We start from the raw sequence: 19,209 nt of genomic DNA, 5'->3' as shown, positions 1-19,209 counted from the left end.
GGAGGGGTGAGACGTGACAGGGTGAGAGAGTGTCATGGACATGTATATATACACTACCAAATGTAAAATAGATAGCTAGTGGGAAGCAGCCGCGTAACACAGGGAGATCAGCTCGGTGCTTTGTGACCACCTAGAGGGGTGGGATAGGGAGGGTGGGAGGGAGGGAGATGCAAGAGGGAAGAGATATGGGAACATATGTATATGTATAACTGATTCACTTTGTTATAAAGCAGAAACTAACACACCATTGTAAAGCAATTATACTTCAATAAAGATGTTTAAAAAAAATTTCTTAAATAATTTTTCCAACTTTTTATTGTGAATTTTTAAAAAATACAGAAAAATTGAAGAACAGTAAAATGATTACTCACATACCCACTACCAGCATTCAACTGTTAACATTTTGCCGTATTTTATGGCTAATTGATTGATGTACTTAACCATTTGAAAATGAGTTGCAGACATCATGCTGTTTTACTGCCATATACTTGAGCATGCACCTAGAAATAAAAAATTCCATAACCACAAACGCCATCTTATAGATTTGTGTATGAGTGTGTATGTATTGTGCACACGTGCTTATGTGTTGTATATAAGCAACACAGGAACTAGAGTGTACCCAGGAGATGATCATGAATCTGAAACAAAACCAAACCTCCTCTCTTATGTTGATTATTTCCTGCAACAGAAGTGAAGGCTACATTGGATCTGGGTCAGAGCAGACATGATCTTTATTGCTATAATCCCTGGACAACATCCATCCAAGTGCCTTCAGAAACATGAGTTTGCTTTCACAAGGCTCCCAGAGATAAGGAGACTATCAGTACTGGTTGGGATGGGACTCTTTCCTAAAACTCCTAGCCTCAGGCAGTGTCTTTGTTAGATTGGGAGAACAGATTTTAATGGGAATAAGTCCCTCTGCTCCTGGCTTGAATCTCCAGGTAAATGACAGGTTATTTACGGAGGCAAAGATCCAGGGAGACATCAAGCTTTACTATAGAATTTTAGCAGGAGGTCTGGATATTTGGTCATTTGTTAATATGTACCCATGACCCATTTTAGTCAAAAGGTGCTTATGCTACAGAGAAAACTGAAAATCTTGAGTAGTCTAACCTTAAAATTTTCAAAATTTTAATGGAACGTCTCTTCTGTTTAGCAACTTTTTGCATGTGAATGTCAGTAATCCTACTCTATTTTCCTGTCTGCTCTCTAAAAAAGGGGTTTTCTGTCAGTGTTAACTAGGGTTTACTATTGGGATTTTCCCAGTTTCACCCTAGAGCTGTTACAAAAGATGTCTCCATTTATTTATGCTTTGTGCTTTTCTGTGGAAGATTTCCAGTATTGTGATTGTGTTCCTTTTCACCCTCCTTTTAAAATATTATTTTCCTCTATTATAGGTTTTTTTTCCTTAGGTATATTGACTGAAGTTTAATGAGAAGAATCGTGACCAGCTAGGAGAATTTTCTGCAAGGAATGGAATTAGCTCATAGCTTACTGCTGAATGAAGAAGCATACAATCAACTGGGTGAAGTTCAGAAGGCAGAGTTTATTTTTGATTGGTTGAGATATTTGGAGAAGCTCTTGCTAGCAACCAGCAGGGTGAGTAAAATTGCAAAAACTGTTTTTTGAGTTTTTTTTTACGTGCCGGATAATGTTTAAATTCCTTTGATTTGCTTTTCTAGTTCTGTCCAGTATAACCTAAATTAGCTTTCGAAGGTTAGACCTTAGTAAGACTTTATATTGAAATAGGTTCCTTCTGTTCAAAAGAGCAGGAAGAAATTAGCCAGTATTTGTAGTATTACTTTCAAATATATTAAAAACTAACTACAGAGCACATTGTGTTAGATTTCTTTATCATTATCCTTCTGTACCTTGTGTCACTGCACATGCATGACATCCTGGTGCAGTATAGCGCTAAATAATGTGATGGGAGTTTCACTTTAAAAAAAGTGTGAGCTCTTTAAGGGGAGTAAGAATTGAGGAGTCTTTGAGTAAACATATTCCCTTTTAAAAGTTTATGAAATGGCTACCAGAAAATGAAGACTAATCACTCATACCCTTTACCGACATTCAGCAGCTGTTAACATTTTGCCATGTTTAACTGATTTACAGAGCCATGTGAGTTGCTACTTTACTTCTAATACTTTTGCATACATCTCCTAAAAATAAGGATATTCTACAGAATGACAACACCCTATGTAATGCAAAAATGGTGCAAAGACACTACTCATGGAGACATTTAGAATTTAACAAATGACAAAAATCCATACACTAAATTAACAAATATTTTATTGTGGAAGTTTAGGCCTCAGGGAGCACCTGAATACCATTACCACTGTGATGATATTCTGTACTCCTTTTTCAGAGCATAGACAAGTAAAATGGAGTCACACTATCGGCATTTAGATGCATAAGCTTGCAAAAAGAAAATTGCACTAAACTTAGAAAATGATCTGAGTAAAACAGGTAACCATTACAAGATCAGCTCTGGTGATAGATTTTAGGTTGCTGCTTATTGATGCAGATATATATTGGGCAGAGGCTTAAGAACTAAGAAGCTCTAGTTAAGATATAAATTTGCTCTACCTTTCAAACCTAAGAAGAAAGACATAGAAAAAATAGAGCCCTTGTCTTTGTTCACAAAGACTCCAGTATATTGTAGTCCAGAACATATTTTTTGGAGATATCAGCAGGGCAACAAACTACCTGTTCATGTGGTGTAATAGCCATGCCACCAACTTATTTGTACTATTTAATCAAAATAATTTTGCATTTTTCTAGGGCTTTTAGTTCTTAATTATATGAAAGAAAAATCATATTAGAGGATTATGTGTAATTATGTTGACTTGAATTATCTTTGTTACCTTCCTTTCTAGAGTGATGTAAGGGAGAAACAGAAAACTCTTGTGGAACAGCTCCTATCTTTGTTGAACAGCTCCCCAGGGCCTCCTACTCGCAAACTCCTTGCTAAGAATCTAGCTATTCTTTATAGTATTGGAGACACATTCTCTGTTTATGAGACAATCGATAAATGTAATGATCTTATTCGAAGCAAAGATGATTCTCCAAGTTATCTTCCCACTAAACTGTAAGTTAAATGTTAAAACTGAACATAAAAGAGTTCTTCTTTGTTGTATCATTTTTATAAAGAACCCAAACTTTGCTGTACTGTAGAAATTAACACAACATTGTTCATTATCTATACTTCAGTAAAATAAGTCTTTAAAAAAACAGAACCCCTGGACTTCCCTGTTGACGCAGTGGTTAAGGATCCACCTGCCAATGCAGGGGACACGGGTTCAATCCCTGGTCCTGGAAGATCCCACATGGCGCGGAGCAACTAAGCCCGTGCACCACAACTACTGAGCCCACACGCCACAACTACTGAAGCCTGCGTGCTCAAGGGCCCCCGTGCCACAAGTACTGAGCCTGCATGCTGCAACTACTGAAGCCTGCACATCTAGAGCCCGTGCTCTACAACAAGAGAAGCCACCTCAATGAGAAGCCCACGGACTGCAAACAGGGTAGCCCCTGCTCGCTGCAACTAGAGAAAGCCCACGCGCAGCAACAAAGACCCAATGCAGTCAAAAATAAAAATATATATATTAAAAAAAAAAAAAAAGAACCCAAACTACGTGATAATTATTATGAAACTGAATACAAATTGTTTTACTCATTTTTTAAAGAATCTAACTTTCAGAAAGATCTAACATTTTCCCATGGACTGAGAAATAGTTCTTTTAAAACATGCTTTAGACATTTGAAGCTTAGATTTGGGGATCAAAACTGTCTGATAGGGCTTCCCTGGTGGCGCAGTGGTTGGGAGTCCGCCTGCCAATGCAGGGGACACGGGTTCGTGCCCTGGTCCGGGAGGATCCCACATGCCACGGAGCGGCTGGGCCCGTGAGTCACAACTACTGAGCCTGCGTGTCTGGAGCCTGTGCTCCGCAACGGGAGAGGCCGCGACAGTGAGAGGCCCGCGCACCGCGATGAAGAGTGGCCCCCGCTTGCCGCCACCGGAGAAAGCCCTCACACAGAAACGAAGACCCAACACAGCCTAAATAAATAAATAAATTAATTAATTAATTAATTAATTTAAAAAAAAACTGTCTGATAAAAATTTTAGCAGTTGAGGGACTTCCCTGGTGGTCCAGTGGTTAAGACTCCGTGCTCCCAATGCAGGCAGCCCGGGTTCGATCCCTGGTCAGGGAACTAGATCCCTCACACTGCAACGAAGATCCCACGTGCCAAAACTAAGACCCGGTGCAGCCAAATACATAAATAAATACATAAAAAATAAATAAAATTTATTTTTAAAAAATTTTAGCAGTTGAGTGTTTAAGGAACAAGTATTTTAAATTCTTCACGTTTTGTATGTTCTTTTAGTTTATTAGTTCTTAGTAGTGAAAATTAATAGTAAATATATAGAAAAATACTCTTCTAAGATCCTAAAAGAACAACTTAGTTTCTTTCTCCGTAGGACTCAGTTCATTTTATCACCTGTTTTTTAGAGAAGGCAATTTGCCATGTATGGTTGCATAGTACTAATGTTATAGAAATTTTTGTTTTTTTAATTTTTAGCTTATAGTAGAATGTATTTTCCCATAAAGTTTTCAGACTTGATGAGAACATTGTTCTTTTTCTTTTATCTTTAAGACCATCTTTGATTATCTGATATATGAAGCTCCGTTCTATTAAAAATTGTTTTGTAAAAATTAGAGGGGATGGAATCTTTGGGCTGAGATTTAAATTAGTTGAAGATATATCTTTTTAAAATTCTTGTATTGAAAATGTAATTATTTGATACTCCCCTAAGTGTCATTCCTTAGGACTTAACAGTGGAATAGATTCTGGGAAATTTTATCCTTTAAAAGTAAAATTAAGTAGTCACCTTTACATGTGCTAAGATCCTTTTATGCCTGTTTTTTCATTCATGACTAATTTCTAATTTAAATGTCGTTCCAGCGCCGCTGTGGTGTGTTTGGGTTCCTTGTATAAGAAGTTGGGTAGAATACTGGGTAACACCTTTACTGATACAGTGGGGAATATTCTTAAAGCTATGAAGAGTGCAGAGGTAAATACAAACTTTATGGTTTCTTGAGTCAATAAAAGAGCTTTACCTATGACAAGCACACATAGTATGTATGTAAATACATCCATAAATGACATTTCTAGGTAGTGCACATATGTACTTTGTATATTGAATCTTTATTAGAAAAGCAATAGTGCAATAAAATTTTGTGTATTCAGATAAATTCAAATGGGCACAAACTAAGGTGTTTATCTGGCAGACCCATCCCTGCTCCCTCTTCTCACATCACCTTTTCCATCTGATACTACTTACTAGTGCCAGAGCAAGTGCTTGTCACCAAGGATCCAGATACGTAGTTGGTAACTACCATATACCTGATAGATGGATTAGTATTGTACCAGCATCAGAAGGGAGTAAGGAATAAAATCAAGGTAGGAAAGAGTGTGGAGGACATAAGCATGACTAGGGTCAGGATGACCTTTCAGTCGCCAGGATATATATTGTCAGCCTTAGCCTCACTGATTTGCTGACATCATTTATGATTGTGAAACACCCTTTGTTTTTGTAACTGTCTCTTTATTGGACTTCCAAGATACACTGTAATTTCTTGCCAACTATAGTTTTAACAAATTTTGAAATTAAAGCATTTGTATGTTTGTATATCAAAAATTTTAAGTCTGTGGTCCCTTATATTTAAGGATAACTCAGCACCTTTAAATATAAAAAAATCACACCAGTTCCTGTTCTTAACCTTGCTTAGAAAAAGTCTAGAAAACAGCCCTGAAACAATTTATAAAAATGCTGGCCTGTCACACACATTTCTTTTTAACTGTATCAAGATAAAACATGGGAAAATTCAAATGTAAAATCTGCCAAATTTCAAGAAGAATGTAACTGATTCAAGAATTTTAAGGAGAAGTGAAGTCCATAACATAAAACTGGTGAGAGAATCAACTCAGCAGATCACTTCTGAGCAGCAATAGTTTACGCAAAGATTGAAGAAGGTAATTCAGGAGGAGAGAGATTTTTTTTTTGTAGTTTTTAGAAGAGTTTATTACCATTTTATAAAATAAAAAACTTTGCCCAATATGTTTGAAAAATCTGAGAAAATTCAGATATTTTAAGATGGATAGAAGTTGAGATAATTTATCAGTAGCAGGTCTTTTGGTGGTGAAAGGAAAAGGAAATCTTTCTGCTCTGAAGGCACCGATGCTGGAGGTGAACAGATTTACAAAATGATACTGAGCACCATAAATGGTAACATGTGGACACAGGTATAGGCTATACTTTAATTCTTAATTTATGTAAGAGAAAGCTCATGATGAAGACAAAGAAATGGAAGGCATTGTGGGTTTTAACATATATAGAACTAGAATATATAAAAACAGCAACATAAAGCATATGAGAAGGTATATGGAATTATACTGTTTTAAGGGTCTTGCCACTATGAAGTGGTAAATAGTAGGTTTAATTAGAATGTAACCTGTTAGGGATGTGTAGCATGATGGCTACAATAATCACTATTTAAAATAGTTATAACAATGTAAATATTTATACACCCCTCAGAGCATCTAAATTATAAAGCAAATATTGACAGACCTAAAGAGAGAAATACACAGCAATACAATCATAGTGGGGACTGCAGTTCCCCCCCCCTTTTCATCAATGGACAGATCACCCAGACAGAAATCAACATGGAAACCTTGGAGTGAACTACACATTAGACCAGTTGGACCTAATGGTCATAACTTGATCATTCCACCCAACAGCAGCAAAACATACCTCTCTTCTAGGGCACAGAGCATTCACCAGGGTAGATCACATATTAGGTCCCAAACAGGTCTGGGCAAGTTTAAGAAGACTGAAATCACATGAAGTATCTTTCCCACCTGCAATGATATGAAACTAGGCGCCAATAACAGCAGGAAGGCTGGAAAATTCTCAGTTATGTGGAGATTAACAACAAACCAGGAGGAGAGATTGTTAACATCCATAAATCTGGTTTTATTTAAAAGGATGTGTCTGTAAGAACTTTTATTTACTGAGGTATGGCCACTTTAAACTTTTTTTTTTCTCAACTCCATTGATTAAGCTATACTTTTTAGGCCTCATGGTTAACAGAGGATTACTCTATAGGTTTCAGAAAATTTTAAGTTAGGGACTTCCCTGGTGGCACAGTGGATAAGATTCCATGCTCCCAATGCAGGGGGCCTGGGTTCGATCCCTGGTCAGGGAACTAGATCCCACATGCATGCCGCAACTAAGAGTTCGCACGTCACAACTAAGGAGCCTGCCTGCCACAACTAAGACCTGGTGCAACCAAATAAATAAATTAATATTTAAAAAAAGAAAATTTAGAGTTATTGCTAAGTAGTTTATTGCTCCTCCACTTTTTACCTTTATGATTTAGTTGATTCAGTACCACAACGATTTGGAGATGTCAAAAGGGATTTCCACCTTTGATAAATAGCATTTGAAATTGGCGTAAAAGAAAGCTAAGAAGTTTCCCGTTAGGACTCATTTTGTTAATGTCCACCTATAATTACTCACTATCATGCTCCTTTGAACAAAAATAAATTAATAACATTACTATGAAAATGATACTTGATCTTTCTCCAACTTTAACTTACCTATAGTGGCCTTAACTTCCTGAGACATAGAAAGCATTTGGAACATTTAGTAAAACATCATAATGCAAGCAGCTACTATTTCTTGAGTGTTTACTAAGTCCAGGCACTGTGGTGAATGATTTCCCCACAGGGGCTTGTTTACTTCCCACACTGGCTCAGTGGGGTTCATCTTATCCTCGTTTCATTTTTTCATTTCTTTTTTTTGGCCACGCTGTGTGGTATGTGGGATCTTGGTTCCCCGACCAGGCATCGAACCCATGCCCCCTTCAGTGGAAGCGCAGAGTCTTAACCACTGGACCGCTGGAGAGGTCCCTTATCCTCATTTTATAGATGAAGAAATAAGTAAGAACAACTTAAAGTCACACAGCTACTAAGGTTCAGAGCCAAGATTCAAACCCAGGTCTTTTAAAATCTAAACCCAGACTTTTAACCTCTGAGTTAAAATACTCGAACCAGTAAATGATAAAATATCAATAGCTATGAACTCAACTGAACATTTACTGTGTGTCAGGCACTGTTCTAAGCACTTGACATGTAGTAACTCGTTTGATCCTCACAACAACCATTTAACAGATAAAGAAACAGATTTACCCAGAGACATATAGCTAGTAGGTGGCAGACCATGCACTCTTACCATGTTACCTCATTTATAGCAACCATTTATTGAATGCTTGACCACATGCAAGCCTTATGCCTGGCGCTTCCCATATAATTTCATTTAATCTGCACATCAACCCTATGAAATGTGTATTATGTTGAAGTGTAATATATACAAGTAACACTTTTAAAATAGTAAACACTGCATGAAATAGCAATTATTCATGTGTCTTGATGTCAGAATAGGTTGGTTAGTGTGTACAAAAATCTGAGTATGTCTCTAATGTGAGATAAATTTCAATGCTTAATACTGTTTTTCACAGCGTATTTTTTTTTCCTCTTCTTTAAATTTTTTTCCTCTTCGATAGTCACAAGGTCGATATGAGATCATGCTGAGTCTGCAAAACATATTGAGTGGACTGGGAGCTGCTGCTACCCCTTGCCACAGGGATGTTTATAAAGCTGCTAGATCCTGCTTGACAGATAGATCCATGGCCGTTCGTTGTGCTGCTGCAAAGGTAAAATAGTCTAATGAGTAGAATTTCTAAAAATTAATATACAGACAACTAAATCAGTTTATCCCAGTGAAAACACTAGTAACAGCTACATGATCTTAGAGCTGCAACCTTGGTATTCAGATAGGGCTATCTCATTTTAACATATGAGGAAACTGAGGCCCTGAGAGTTACATGAATTTCCCAGGGTTCTTAAAGTGGTTAGCAGCACATTGTTGGAAATGGGGAGTTCAAGTTACCAGACTCGAAGTATTCCTTCCATTCCACTGTGCTTCCTCTCTATAATTGTGTAAAATTTCCATGTATGGTTTATGTTGTTTGAAAATGATTTGTTTTTGTTTTTTATCATGCTTTCTTAACATAGTTGGTTAGATAGTAAAGTGTTTATGTTGGAGTTATTCTCACAATTGCTCATAGCCAACAGATAGGTTCTACAGACATTTTTCATAGCCCACTGAATTAGAAATGGGTCTTTCTCCTACGCTTTGTGGACACGTTGCTTTGTATAGTATAATTTTTATGACTTTTTAGTAAGTATTCACTTGTCCCTACAATCATTATTTAGAGACTTCGGATTTGTGTATTATTTTTGCTAGATCTTGATAGGGTCCACAACTTATATAGATCTGCACCTGACATTTATATTTTGTTTTTCATTAATTTCTTTTTTTCCCGCTTGAATAGTGTCTCCTTGAACTTCAGAATGAGGCCATCTTTATGTGGAGTACAGACCTGGACAGTGTGGCCACACTATGTTTTAAATCCTTTGAAGGCTCCAATTATGATGTGCGGATTTCAGTTTCAAAGCTACTAGGCACAGTGTTGGCCAAAGCTATAATTTCTAAACATCCAGGAGCAGGTAAATTCATGTAATTATTTTCATAATGTCTTCCATAATTTTTTCCCAGTTGATTTAAACAAACATATGTAGCATTACTGCTACCTATTATTACTTTTGAAAAGAGGCAGAATATCATATAAATTTTAGTTTGGAAACATTTCTATAAGTCCTAAGATTTCATTTTAAAACAATTCAGTGAAAGTTTGAGGAAAAAATTAAAAGAACTCTTAAATAAATGTGCTTTATTCAGTCATTGTCTTCCTCTACACCACGGCTTTTTTTTTTTTTAAAGTGAATTGTGGAGTGTTATCCAATAAGAGATATGATCTAATTCTTGAGAATTTTTTTTTTAAGCAGCATGCATCTGATTATATACATTTGGCTTGCCATCTTCTAGATTGGTATAAGGGAGCAATGATGTAAATAATTCCAAACAGCAGATACTTGAAATTTACTGTATTTGGACAATTTGTGTTTGTGTTTATTCCCTATTTATACACTCCTAGGCAGTGAGCAAGGATGGAGTATTTTTTAAAACAAAAGGGTTTGCCTAGGTTTAATCTACAGTGTATATAAAACATTGGTGAATAATTAAAAACTTGCTTTATTATTCTGTCTCCAAAGAATAACAGTCTCACACTAATGAAAATGTGATTGTTCTGTAGAACCTTGCTTCCTCAATATCTGCAAACCGAGAGTACTAGCATCACCTGGGAGCTCGTAAGAAATGCAGAAACCCAGACGCCACCCAACTTACTAAATCAAATTTTCATTTTAACAAGATCCCCAGATAATTTGTATGCACATTAAAGTTTTAGAATCATTGCTCTAGAAATTGTTTATTGTGACGTTAAGAAGTGTTCTGGTTTCTTCTAAGCCAGTGTTTCTCAACCAGAGCAGAGAGAAGACAGTGAGTACAGCATATCAGAATCACCTAGGAAGCATTAACAACTATATAGTCCCTTCATTCTCCAGTTGAGACCCACAAGTTTAAAATTTATAATAAATTTTTTTTTAGGTGTTGGTTCTTCTAATCTTGTAATTCAGAGTTGTTCAGGGCATTTAAGAGGTTAAATCTTAAGCCATCTAAGAGACTGAAATTAGAAGAAGACATGTTTAATCAAACCCTCTTGAAAATGTGAATTGCTCGTTTCCATAAATGTATCATTAGAACTAGTACACAGTTGCAGTAAAAACAAGCAAAATACAGAATTGCCTAACAAATGTGAATAATATTTAAACGTATATCCTCCTAGAGTAGCACTAAACTAATAACAGCATTTTTGCAATCAGACTAAGCAAAGTGAAGAACCAGCTTCACCCACACTAAAAAAATCTTTGGCCTAATCTTTTGTTAGGAATTCTATCATCTTGCATCTGTAAGTTCTAGGCTTGTGTTATAATTAAGTTATTTTCATACAACTAAAAAGTGATCTAGATGTCATAATAGATTTTTTTTAAGTAGGAGACTAATAGCAGCATAGTGCTTAATAATTTGGAAAGGAAATACAGTGGAAGTTTGTACACTCAACCACAGTATTCGAAGATTATGAAGTACAGAACTGAATGATTTTCCTAGTAAAATCAGCAGACTTCTAATAAATGGTATATTTTACCAAGGCATTTAAAAAGCAGGGATTGAATATGACATTTTCCTAACATTGGCATAAGTTGCCAGGGATTTATGGAATCTTTTAAAGTTACTTCTTGACCATGAACCTCAAGTCGTACTATATTTCCCTCCTCCATTCACTGTCCCACTTTCCTAATTGACTATTTTATACCTTTATCTTCTCCCATGTTACTTTCATTTGACGGCCTATCTTCCATAGGTTCCCCTACTAAATCTACCACCTTCCAGCATCTATACCCATATACTCTGACTTCTCCACTGTTACTAAGGTGAATTATCTCCTCTTCTATTAAAGCCATACGTTCAATATGTATTAGAGCTCATCCTCTCACCTGCTCGAGGACATAGCTCTAGGAAGTCTCCCCTCTCCTACATCAACTTTTCCTTCTCTATTGGATTATTCCCTGTAAAAAACATGTGCTTTTTCCCCTCTCATCTTAAAAAAATTTTTTTTATCTTGTATTTTACTTCCCCAGCCAGCTGGAGCCCCATTTCTCTTCCCTTTGCAGCAGAGTTCCTCAGAGGAGTTCTTGATACTCTGTTTTTAGTCTCTCTCTTCTTTCAAACACACTTCAGTTAGGATTTTCCCCCAGTTAACTCTTTTTTTACATATAAATTTATTTATTTTATTTATTTATTTTTGGCTGCGTTGGGTCTTCGTTGCTGTGTGTGGGCTTTCTCTAGTTGCGGCGAGCAGGGGCTACTCTTCGTTGCGGTGCGCGGGCCTCTCATTGCAGTGGCTTCTCTTGTTGTGGAGCATGGGCTCTAGGCATGCGGGCTTCAGTAGTTGTGGCAGGTGGGCTCAGTAGTTGTGGCTTGTGGGCTCTAGAGCACTGGCTCAGTAGTTGTGGTGCACGGGCTTAGTTGCTCCATGGCATGTGGGATCTTCCCGGACCAGGGCTTGAACCCGTGTCCCCTGCATTGGCAGGCGGATTCTTAAGCACCTCGCTACCAGGGAAGCCCCAGTTAACTCTTGAAAACTATTTTTGTTAAGGGCGTCAATGACCTCCACGTTCATCAGTTATTCGATAAATAAACAAGCGTTTATTGGGGGTTTATACAGGGCCACGATCTGTTCTGAGTGTGTAGGATGTGTTATCGAACAAAACAGATTAAAAGCCCCTGCCCTTTGGCACTTCCGTTCTAATATTTAGCCATGCTAAGCCAGTGGGCAGTTCTCAGTTGTCTTACTTAACCTTTCAGCAACATTTAACTCAGTTGATCTTCCTCCTCATCCTTTTTTCACTTGCCTTTTAGGACCTCACGCTCCCTTGGTTTTCTTTCTTTCTCTCTAGAAGTTTCTGTTCAGTCTTTGATGATTTCTTGTCTTCTCATAGGAGAGACCCATCACCTAGTCCTTGGTCTTCTGCTCTTTACGTAGGCTCACTCTAGATGATCTTACCCAATCTCATGGCTTAAATACCATCTATATATCAGGGATTCCTGGATTTATGTCTTTAGCCCACACTTCTCTCCTGGACACCGAACTCTCATGTCTAGCTGCCCATTTGACATCTCTGTTTGGATGTCTATTTGATGTTTCAAATTAACTTGTCCTAAGTGAATGCTTGATCTCCCCTCCCGCCATGTACACATACCTGCTCTCCTTGCAGTCGCAGTCTTGCTAATCTAAGTTGATGACAGCTCTGTCCCTGCAGTTGTTCAAACCGCAGTTTGTAAAGTCACCCTTGAATCTTCTCTCTCACACTCAGTAACTATTCTACCTAACAACATTAAAACATATCTACAGTTGGGACTCCTTGGAGAAGTGGCTCATGGGGTCGGGGCAAGGAAAGTCTGAGGATGAACCTGGAGCGTCTTGTTGCGCCAGGAAGTGAGGAGCTTCCACTGGCCAGCTTTCTGAAGAAAAGCTGGTCAAATCCAGGACAGTATTAGAATTAATAATGATAGAAATGGATTATAACCTGTTAAATAAAAAAGGAGGGCTTCCCTGGTGGTGCAGTGGTTAAGAATCTGCCTGCCAATGCAGGGGACATGGGTTCAAGCCCTGGTCCGGGAAGATCCCACATGCCACAGAGCAACTAAGCCTGTGCGCCACAACTACTGACCCTGTGCTCTAGAGTCTGCGAGCCACAACTACTGAGCCCGCGTGCCACAACTACTGAAGCCCGCGTGCCTAGAGCCCGTGCTCCACAACAGGAGAAGCCACCACAATGAGAAGCCCACGCACCACAAGGAAGAGTAGCCCCCGCTCGCTGCAACTAGAGAAAGCCCGCGCGCAGCAACGAAGACCCAACGCAGCCAAAATAAATAAATAAATAAATTTATTTAAAAAAAAAAAAGTATCACCACAGAGGTGGCATAGTGATTACAAATGGAAGAATGATATTTTACAGTGGACAAGACTGGCAGACACCTTATTCACGTGTTCAAAGATAATATTGCCAATGTAGGGACAGATTGACACCAAGCCTGACATTTCTTTTTGACGTTATGCATTGAGAAGGCTTGCAGCATTACTTGATGTAGTTCTCTTGAGGAAAAACTCAAAGTGAGGGCTTTTCTATAGCTACAACTAGCCATATATGTACTCTTCAAAAATGAGAAAGTGATAAGGAAGATATGGAGTCTAGGTGAAGGGTACATGGGAGTTTATTTTACTATTCTTGCAGCTTTTTTGTAATTTTGAAATTTTTTCTAGTAAAAAATTTAAAAAATATGTAAGTATGTATACCTCGATTCCTATCGTATCTACCTTGATCTAAGCCACCATCACCTCTTGCTTGAATCACTAAATTGCTCCTAATGGTTTTCTCTACTTCTACCTTTGCCCCTCTACAGTCTTCTCTCAGCACAGAAGCACAGTGACAGATTATATCACTCCTTTGCTCAAGGTTCTCCACTGGCACCTCACTTTACTCACCTCCTTATTATAATGATTGACAAGGTCCTATATCTTCTGCTCTTGCGCCATCCTTACACTCTGGTCCGTCTCCTACCAGAGCCCTCCACTGAACTCACTACACATAAAAGATACCTGCTTTATTTTTTGCATGGCTTTTAATCACTGTCTAACATACTATATACTTAGTCCTTTGTTATGTTTATTGTTGTCTCTCCTTTTTAGAATCTATGATCCGCAAGAGCATGGATTTTTGTACTGTTCACTATGTTTCTCTTCCATGTGCCAATATAGATTTTCATCTGTTTCATCTTCAGGCTGAGGAGTATATTTTTTGTTCATGACTTGGATTAACAGAAGGTTATTTTTCCACTATTTATGACTTAAGTCAATAATGAGGATCAGAGCTTGTGACCATCATTTTTCAGAAGAATGAAAGGGTGAAAATGGGTTCTTTTTTTAAAGGAGATATTATTCCCTAGATATTCACAGGGAGAAACTCAACTGTGTCAAACTGAAGACAAATTTAAAACATTCTGCCTAACTAAGCTCTTAATTATTGCAGCCTAAGGGTTGACCGGGCAGTTTTAGTAATATTTAGCTTTGTTTCTTCAGAGACTGAGGATATAACAAAAGTTGTACTTGCAGTTGAGAATTTTTAAAGAACAGGCCATGGTGGTTACTTTATGTAAGTTTCATTAAGAGTTGTAGAGCATTTAGAAAGATAAAATTATGATTTTGGCCTTTTTAGTATTTCAAAAGGATTTTCAAAGTGTTGTATAGCATTTTCACTCATGGAGAACTAGAGCCGTTCATTTATGTTTTCTCTTGTTTAACTTGAGGACAAGAGAGCAGTAGGTCATAATCTCAAAGTGGCATAGACTTTAAGATGTCATTGACATGATACATCAGAGTCCATTATGATTTGACCTCTGAACCCTTGTGTGACTATGTTTTAGTGTGTGTAATGTCCTGTAAATTTTGCCTTTTGTTTGGATTTTTAGTTTATTTTTGTTTCTGTTAACATACTGTTCAAGATCATGCAAACCAAGATCATGCATTAAAATTTAGTCTGTAAAATAGAATCACATGTTTTGTTTTGTTCTTTGTTATAGCAGCCTCACGTCAAAGTGTTCGCAGAGTATCTCTGGAGGAAGTTCTGGAATTACTAGGAACAGGGTTTCTACGTGGGAGTTCAGGATTTCTTCGAGCCAGTGGAGATATGCTGAAAGGAACCAGTTCAGTCAGTAGGGATGTCCGAGTTGGAGTTACTCAGGTTAGAATCACAAATCAGTATCTAAATGTAATTCTCACTGGCCTATAGTGAAAGTTTTAGTATCTGACTCCAGGTGGAAGTGATGCTGTGCAAGGTCATCACTTATGCTCTCATGTTTATAAATAGATGGGGTGAGGCCAAGACGCTTTATAAAAAACTAGATTACAAGTAAGAGAACCTTATTTGTACAAAGCCAACTAAAAAGGCTATTACCCGCAATGTGTTTTCAGTTCGTAATGATGGGAGACTATTGTTTATTTCCTTTGAAACATAAACAACATTTTTTTGTTTGTTTCTAGGCCTTGGGCTTCCATGTGTCTTGTGGTTTAACATGTTTTCCATTGTGTTTATGTGTGCTTATACAGTTCAGATTTAAGCTTTTAGGTACATAATATTTGGCATGGGCAATATTATATTTCTGTTTTATATGGTTTCTACTTCAAAATAAACATTACAGCATGTAATCTACTTAAGTACTTAAATTCTTGGTCCTAAACAAAACTTAAAAAGCTAAACCCTGGGAAGAGGGTCTTAGAATAAGGCAATATAGAGGTCTTTGCATTCTTTCCTTGAACTATCTTGTTTTCTAAATGCCATTATGGTTCAAAGCAAACATGTATTTTTTTAAATTCACATATCTATCCTCATTATTTTATACTGTATGATATTAGATTTCATGAAAATATAAGACGTCCCAGTATAATTGTAAACTGTGTATTTTTAAAAAACAGATTACATAAGAAAACTACTGTCTGTATCGCTGGAGCAAGCCAAACCATTAACACTCATGAAAATAAAGAGCAGTGATTCGTCACCATAAACTTTCTTTTCTGGTTTCTAGAACTGAATTCCCTTAGAATTATGGGAATTAGACCATAGTTATGGTCTAATTATGGTATTAGACCATAGTTCATTCTTACACTGTGTTCATATGTTTGATTTGGGTTTTCTTGTTCAGAATGTTAAAGACCTTAGGGACTTCCCTGGTGGTCCAGTGGTTAAGACTCCGGGCTTCCACTGTAGGGGGCATGGGTTCGATCCCTGTTTGGGGAACTAAGATCCCACATGCTGCTCAGCGTGTGGCCAAAAAAATTGAAGAAAAAAAAAAAAACCACAGAATGTTAAAGAGTTTGAATGCTTTGTTTGGAGAAGTCACAGGCACATTTTACTTATTAGCTAGCTATCCTGGCTATCCTGAAACTCTGTAGTCTGACCAAAATAAAACAGGCACCATAAGTGAAATCTCAGTTGAAAGACTGCGTACTTCAATTTTGGCTTAACAAACAAAAAAATAGTACTACATTTATATAGCTAAAGTGGCTATATAAATGAGGAAAGACTAAAAAGAAATGTTAATAAATTCTGCATATTTCACGGAAGAGAAAACATTAATATAGAACTGAAATTATTTCACTTTGAAGATAAAACTCCTTTCTTTTTTAGGCTTACGTGGTGTTTGTTTCAACACTAGGAGGAGCATGGCTAGAGAAAAATTTTGCTGCCTTTCTTTCTCATACCCTAAGCCTGGTTTCACAGTCACACCCTAAGGCCACCCAAACTCAGATTGACGCTGTCTGCAGTCGCCGTTGTGTTTCATTTATCCTTCGAGCTACTGTTGGAGGCCTTCTTGGAGAAAAGGCTCAAATTGCTGCTGCCAAGGATATTTGCCAGGCTATCTGGAAGTTAAAGAAAGTTATGGGTATGGATCTTCTAAGACAGTCTGTTTTAACAGTGCTAAAGGGATTGTCCTTTTGGAAAAGCTGGACTGGTATATAATTAATATTAATACCCAAAAAACACTTTTATAATACAGGTCAGTTGTTTCAGAGTAAAGCAGTCTATATATATATAGATGATACATAAGTTATCTAACTTGATAAGGACTATTATATATGTATGTACTGATCTTAAAGGCTGGTGGATAGTAGTTCCTCAGAATTCATAATCTTCCTATAGAAGTTAAGATACATTGTCTTTGAAACAATTAGTTCATCTCAGTTCTTGTACTGTCCTGAGTCTACTCTGCTTATCTTGAGTAATGATAAAATTGGAGTTCTCCCTTTCAGTGCCACTTGCTAAAAGAGTAATAAGGCATCTGTGATCAGGTTGCTTGAACTAAATTGGTTATGTTAGTTTAATTCTTTCTCTATAGATGCAAGTCCCCATTTTAGTATTTTAGTTACTGCCTCAAGGGTTTCACATATATCAAGCGGAGGTATTAATTTTTACCTTCATAGGTTTCTGCTCCTAATACCTACCCTCTGTAATCAATTTTAATAAAACAGTGATGCCTAGTTAATTCTTATGCTTCTGTCAGACGCTGTAATGAGTGACGGTAATTTGGAAACCCGGCTTGGCTCCGCAGATGTAGCAGCCAGCCAGCATATGTTGGTGTGTGCTTTACAAGAACTTGGAAATCTCATACACAGTCTCGGCACCACAGCTGCACCTTTGCTACAGGATTCAAGTGCAGGTATCTATTGTCTGTGACTAGTCTGAATACTTTGTTTTCACTTTTACTTTAGGCAACTTTTCTCCAAGGAAGAAAAGCTCCCTCATATAGCTCATTTATTATAGATTCCACTATAGATTTATTAAGAGTTGTTTTATGAAATAGATACAATCAAGATTTTTAAAAGTATGTTTTTTTGTTTTTGTTTTTTTGCCTTTGCTTTTGTAACTAAAGATTGTTCTCTAGGTCTCTATCTCCAATCCCCTTTCTGGAGATATTTAAGATAACACGGAAAAATGGAGAAGTAAACCTGAACTCGTATCTCTCATCTGCAGTGAAAGTATTAGCTTCTGTATGGTACAAGTAATTTACTTCCTTAAAGGTCTTTTCAGGCATTCTCTTTTCTTTCTCTCTTTGAAAATTATTTAATCACTTTGAGAGATAATTCACATACCATAAAGTTCACCCTTTAAAAATATACAATTCAGTGGTTTTTGTGTACTCACAGAGTTGTGCAAACTCTACCACTATCTGATTGCAGAATGTTTTCATCACCCCAAGAAGTCCTACACCCATTAGCAGTCATTTCCCATTTCCCCTCCCCCCAGCCCTGATAACCACTAATCTATTTTCTGTCTCTATGAATTTGCCTATTCTGGACAAGATTTAATATAAATGGAATCCATACAGCATGTGGCCTTTTGTGACTGGCTTATTTAATTACTTTTTAAAATCATCTTTAATGGCTTTTGTCCTTTGTGCTACACAATTCCTGCTGACTGAAGCTTACATTATATTTGGTTTGTAAGCTATTTATCCTAGGGCATATATTGTTTAAGTAGCAGTCGACATGAACTGTTAACATGTTTTGATGAAGGTATATGTTGAATTATAGCAAATGTAGACTTTTTTTTCTTACTGGTAGTGGCACTTCACTGTCTGCATAGTGGCTTAGTAGCCCACTGGGGACCTAGTGAAGCCTTGATTTTCTTCAACATTTTGTTCTCAGGTTAAGAGAAATATGGTACATGGGGAGAATACTGATTATGTAGAGAAATGTGCCAGAAAGGATTTAAAAGAAAAGGAGGATGAATCAAGATGTGACATTTCTTCTCAAGATGTTTTTGTTATGTATTGATAATTTTTAATTCCTAGTACCAAATTAATGATCTCAAGATAAAGTAAGCAGAACATTGGCTTATTTAGGAAATAAAAATTTCCTTTGTCTCCTGACTTAATTTAAGCCAATTTCCATGAGCTATATTGGTAGAAGTAACTCTTGGGTACAAAAAAATTATTTATAATTGTGTATCACTTAATTTTTTAAATTCTGATTTGGCTCTTGATAACGATAATGTATTTCGTATCCA

The 19,209-nt window shown here is 37.1% G+C and overlaps 1 protein-coding gene and 1 long non-coding RNA gene across 6 annotated transcripts in view; one reads left to right on the top strand and one right to left on the bottom strand.

Annotated features, from left to right (window-relative positions):
* Positions 1 to 19,209, top strand: part of HEATR5A (HEAT repeat containing 5A) — a 113,960-nt gene that overhangs the window by 18,982 nt on the left and 75,769 nt on the right. For 4 of the 5 annotated variants that reach the window (XM_059914042.1, XM_059914039.1, XM_059914040.1 and 1 more), the window contains exons 2-9: positions 1,398 to 1,599; positions 2,877 to 3,088; positions 4,966 to 5,074; positions 8,628 to 8,777; positions 9,459 to 9,633; positions 15,227 to 15,387; positions 16,831 to 17,086; positions 17,705 to 17,860. In XM_059914042.1, the coding sequence (XP_059770025.1) occupies positions 1,474 to 1,599; positions 2,877 to 3,088; positions 4,966 to 5,074; positions 8,628 to 8,777; positions 9,459 to 9,633; positions 15,227 to 15,387; positions 16,831 to 17,086; positions 17,705 to 17,860 (1,345 nt within the window). In that variant the 5' untranslated portion in view covers positions 1,398 to 1,473. The remainder of the gene's footprint in view (positions 1 to 1,397; positions 1,600 to 2,876; positions 3,089 to 4,965; positions 5,075 to 8,627; positions 8,778 to 9,458; positions 9,634 to 15,226; positions 15,388 to 16,830; positions 17,087 to 17,704; positions 17,861 to 19,209) is intronic. The other variant, XM_059914041.1, reaches the window with a different exon arrangement.
* LOC132359655 (uncharacterized) overlaps positions 6,128 to 19,209 on the bottom strand; it is a 134,393-nt gene continuing 121,311 nt past the window's right edge. The window contains exon 7 of the long non-coding RNA XR_009500896.1: positions 6,128 to 8,769. This is a non-coding gene — a long non-coding RNA (uncharacterized LOC132359655). The remainder of the gene's footprint in view (positions 8,770 to 19,209) is intronic.

The sequence above is a fragment of the Balaenoptera ricei genome, chromosome 2, assembly GCF_028023285.1.
Source record: "Balaenoptera ricei isolate mBalRic1 chromosome 2, mBalRic1.hap2, whole genome shotgun sequence".
Lineage (NCBI taxonomy): Eukaryota > Metazoa > Chordata > Mammalia > Artiodactyla > Balaenopteridae > Balaenoptera > Balaenoptera ricei.
Note: the sequence above shows the minus strand (reverse complement) of the source record. Positions and strands in the feature narration are given on the sequence as shown.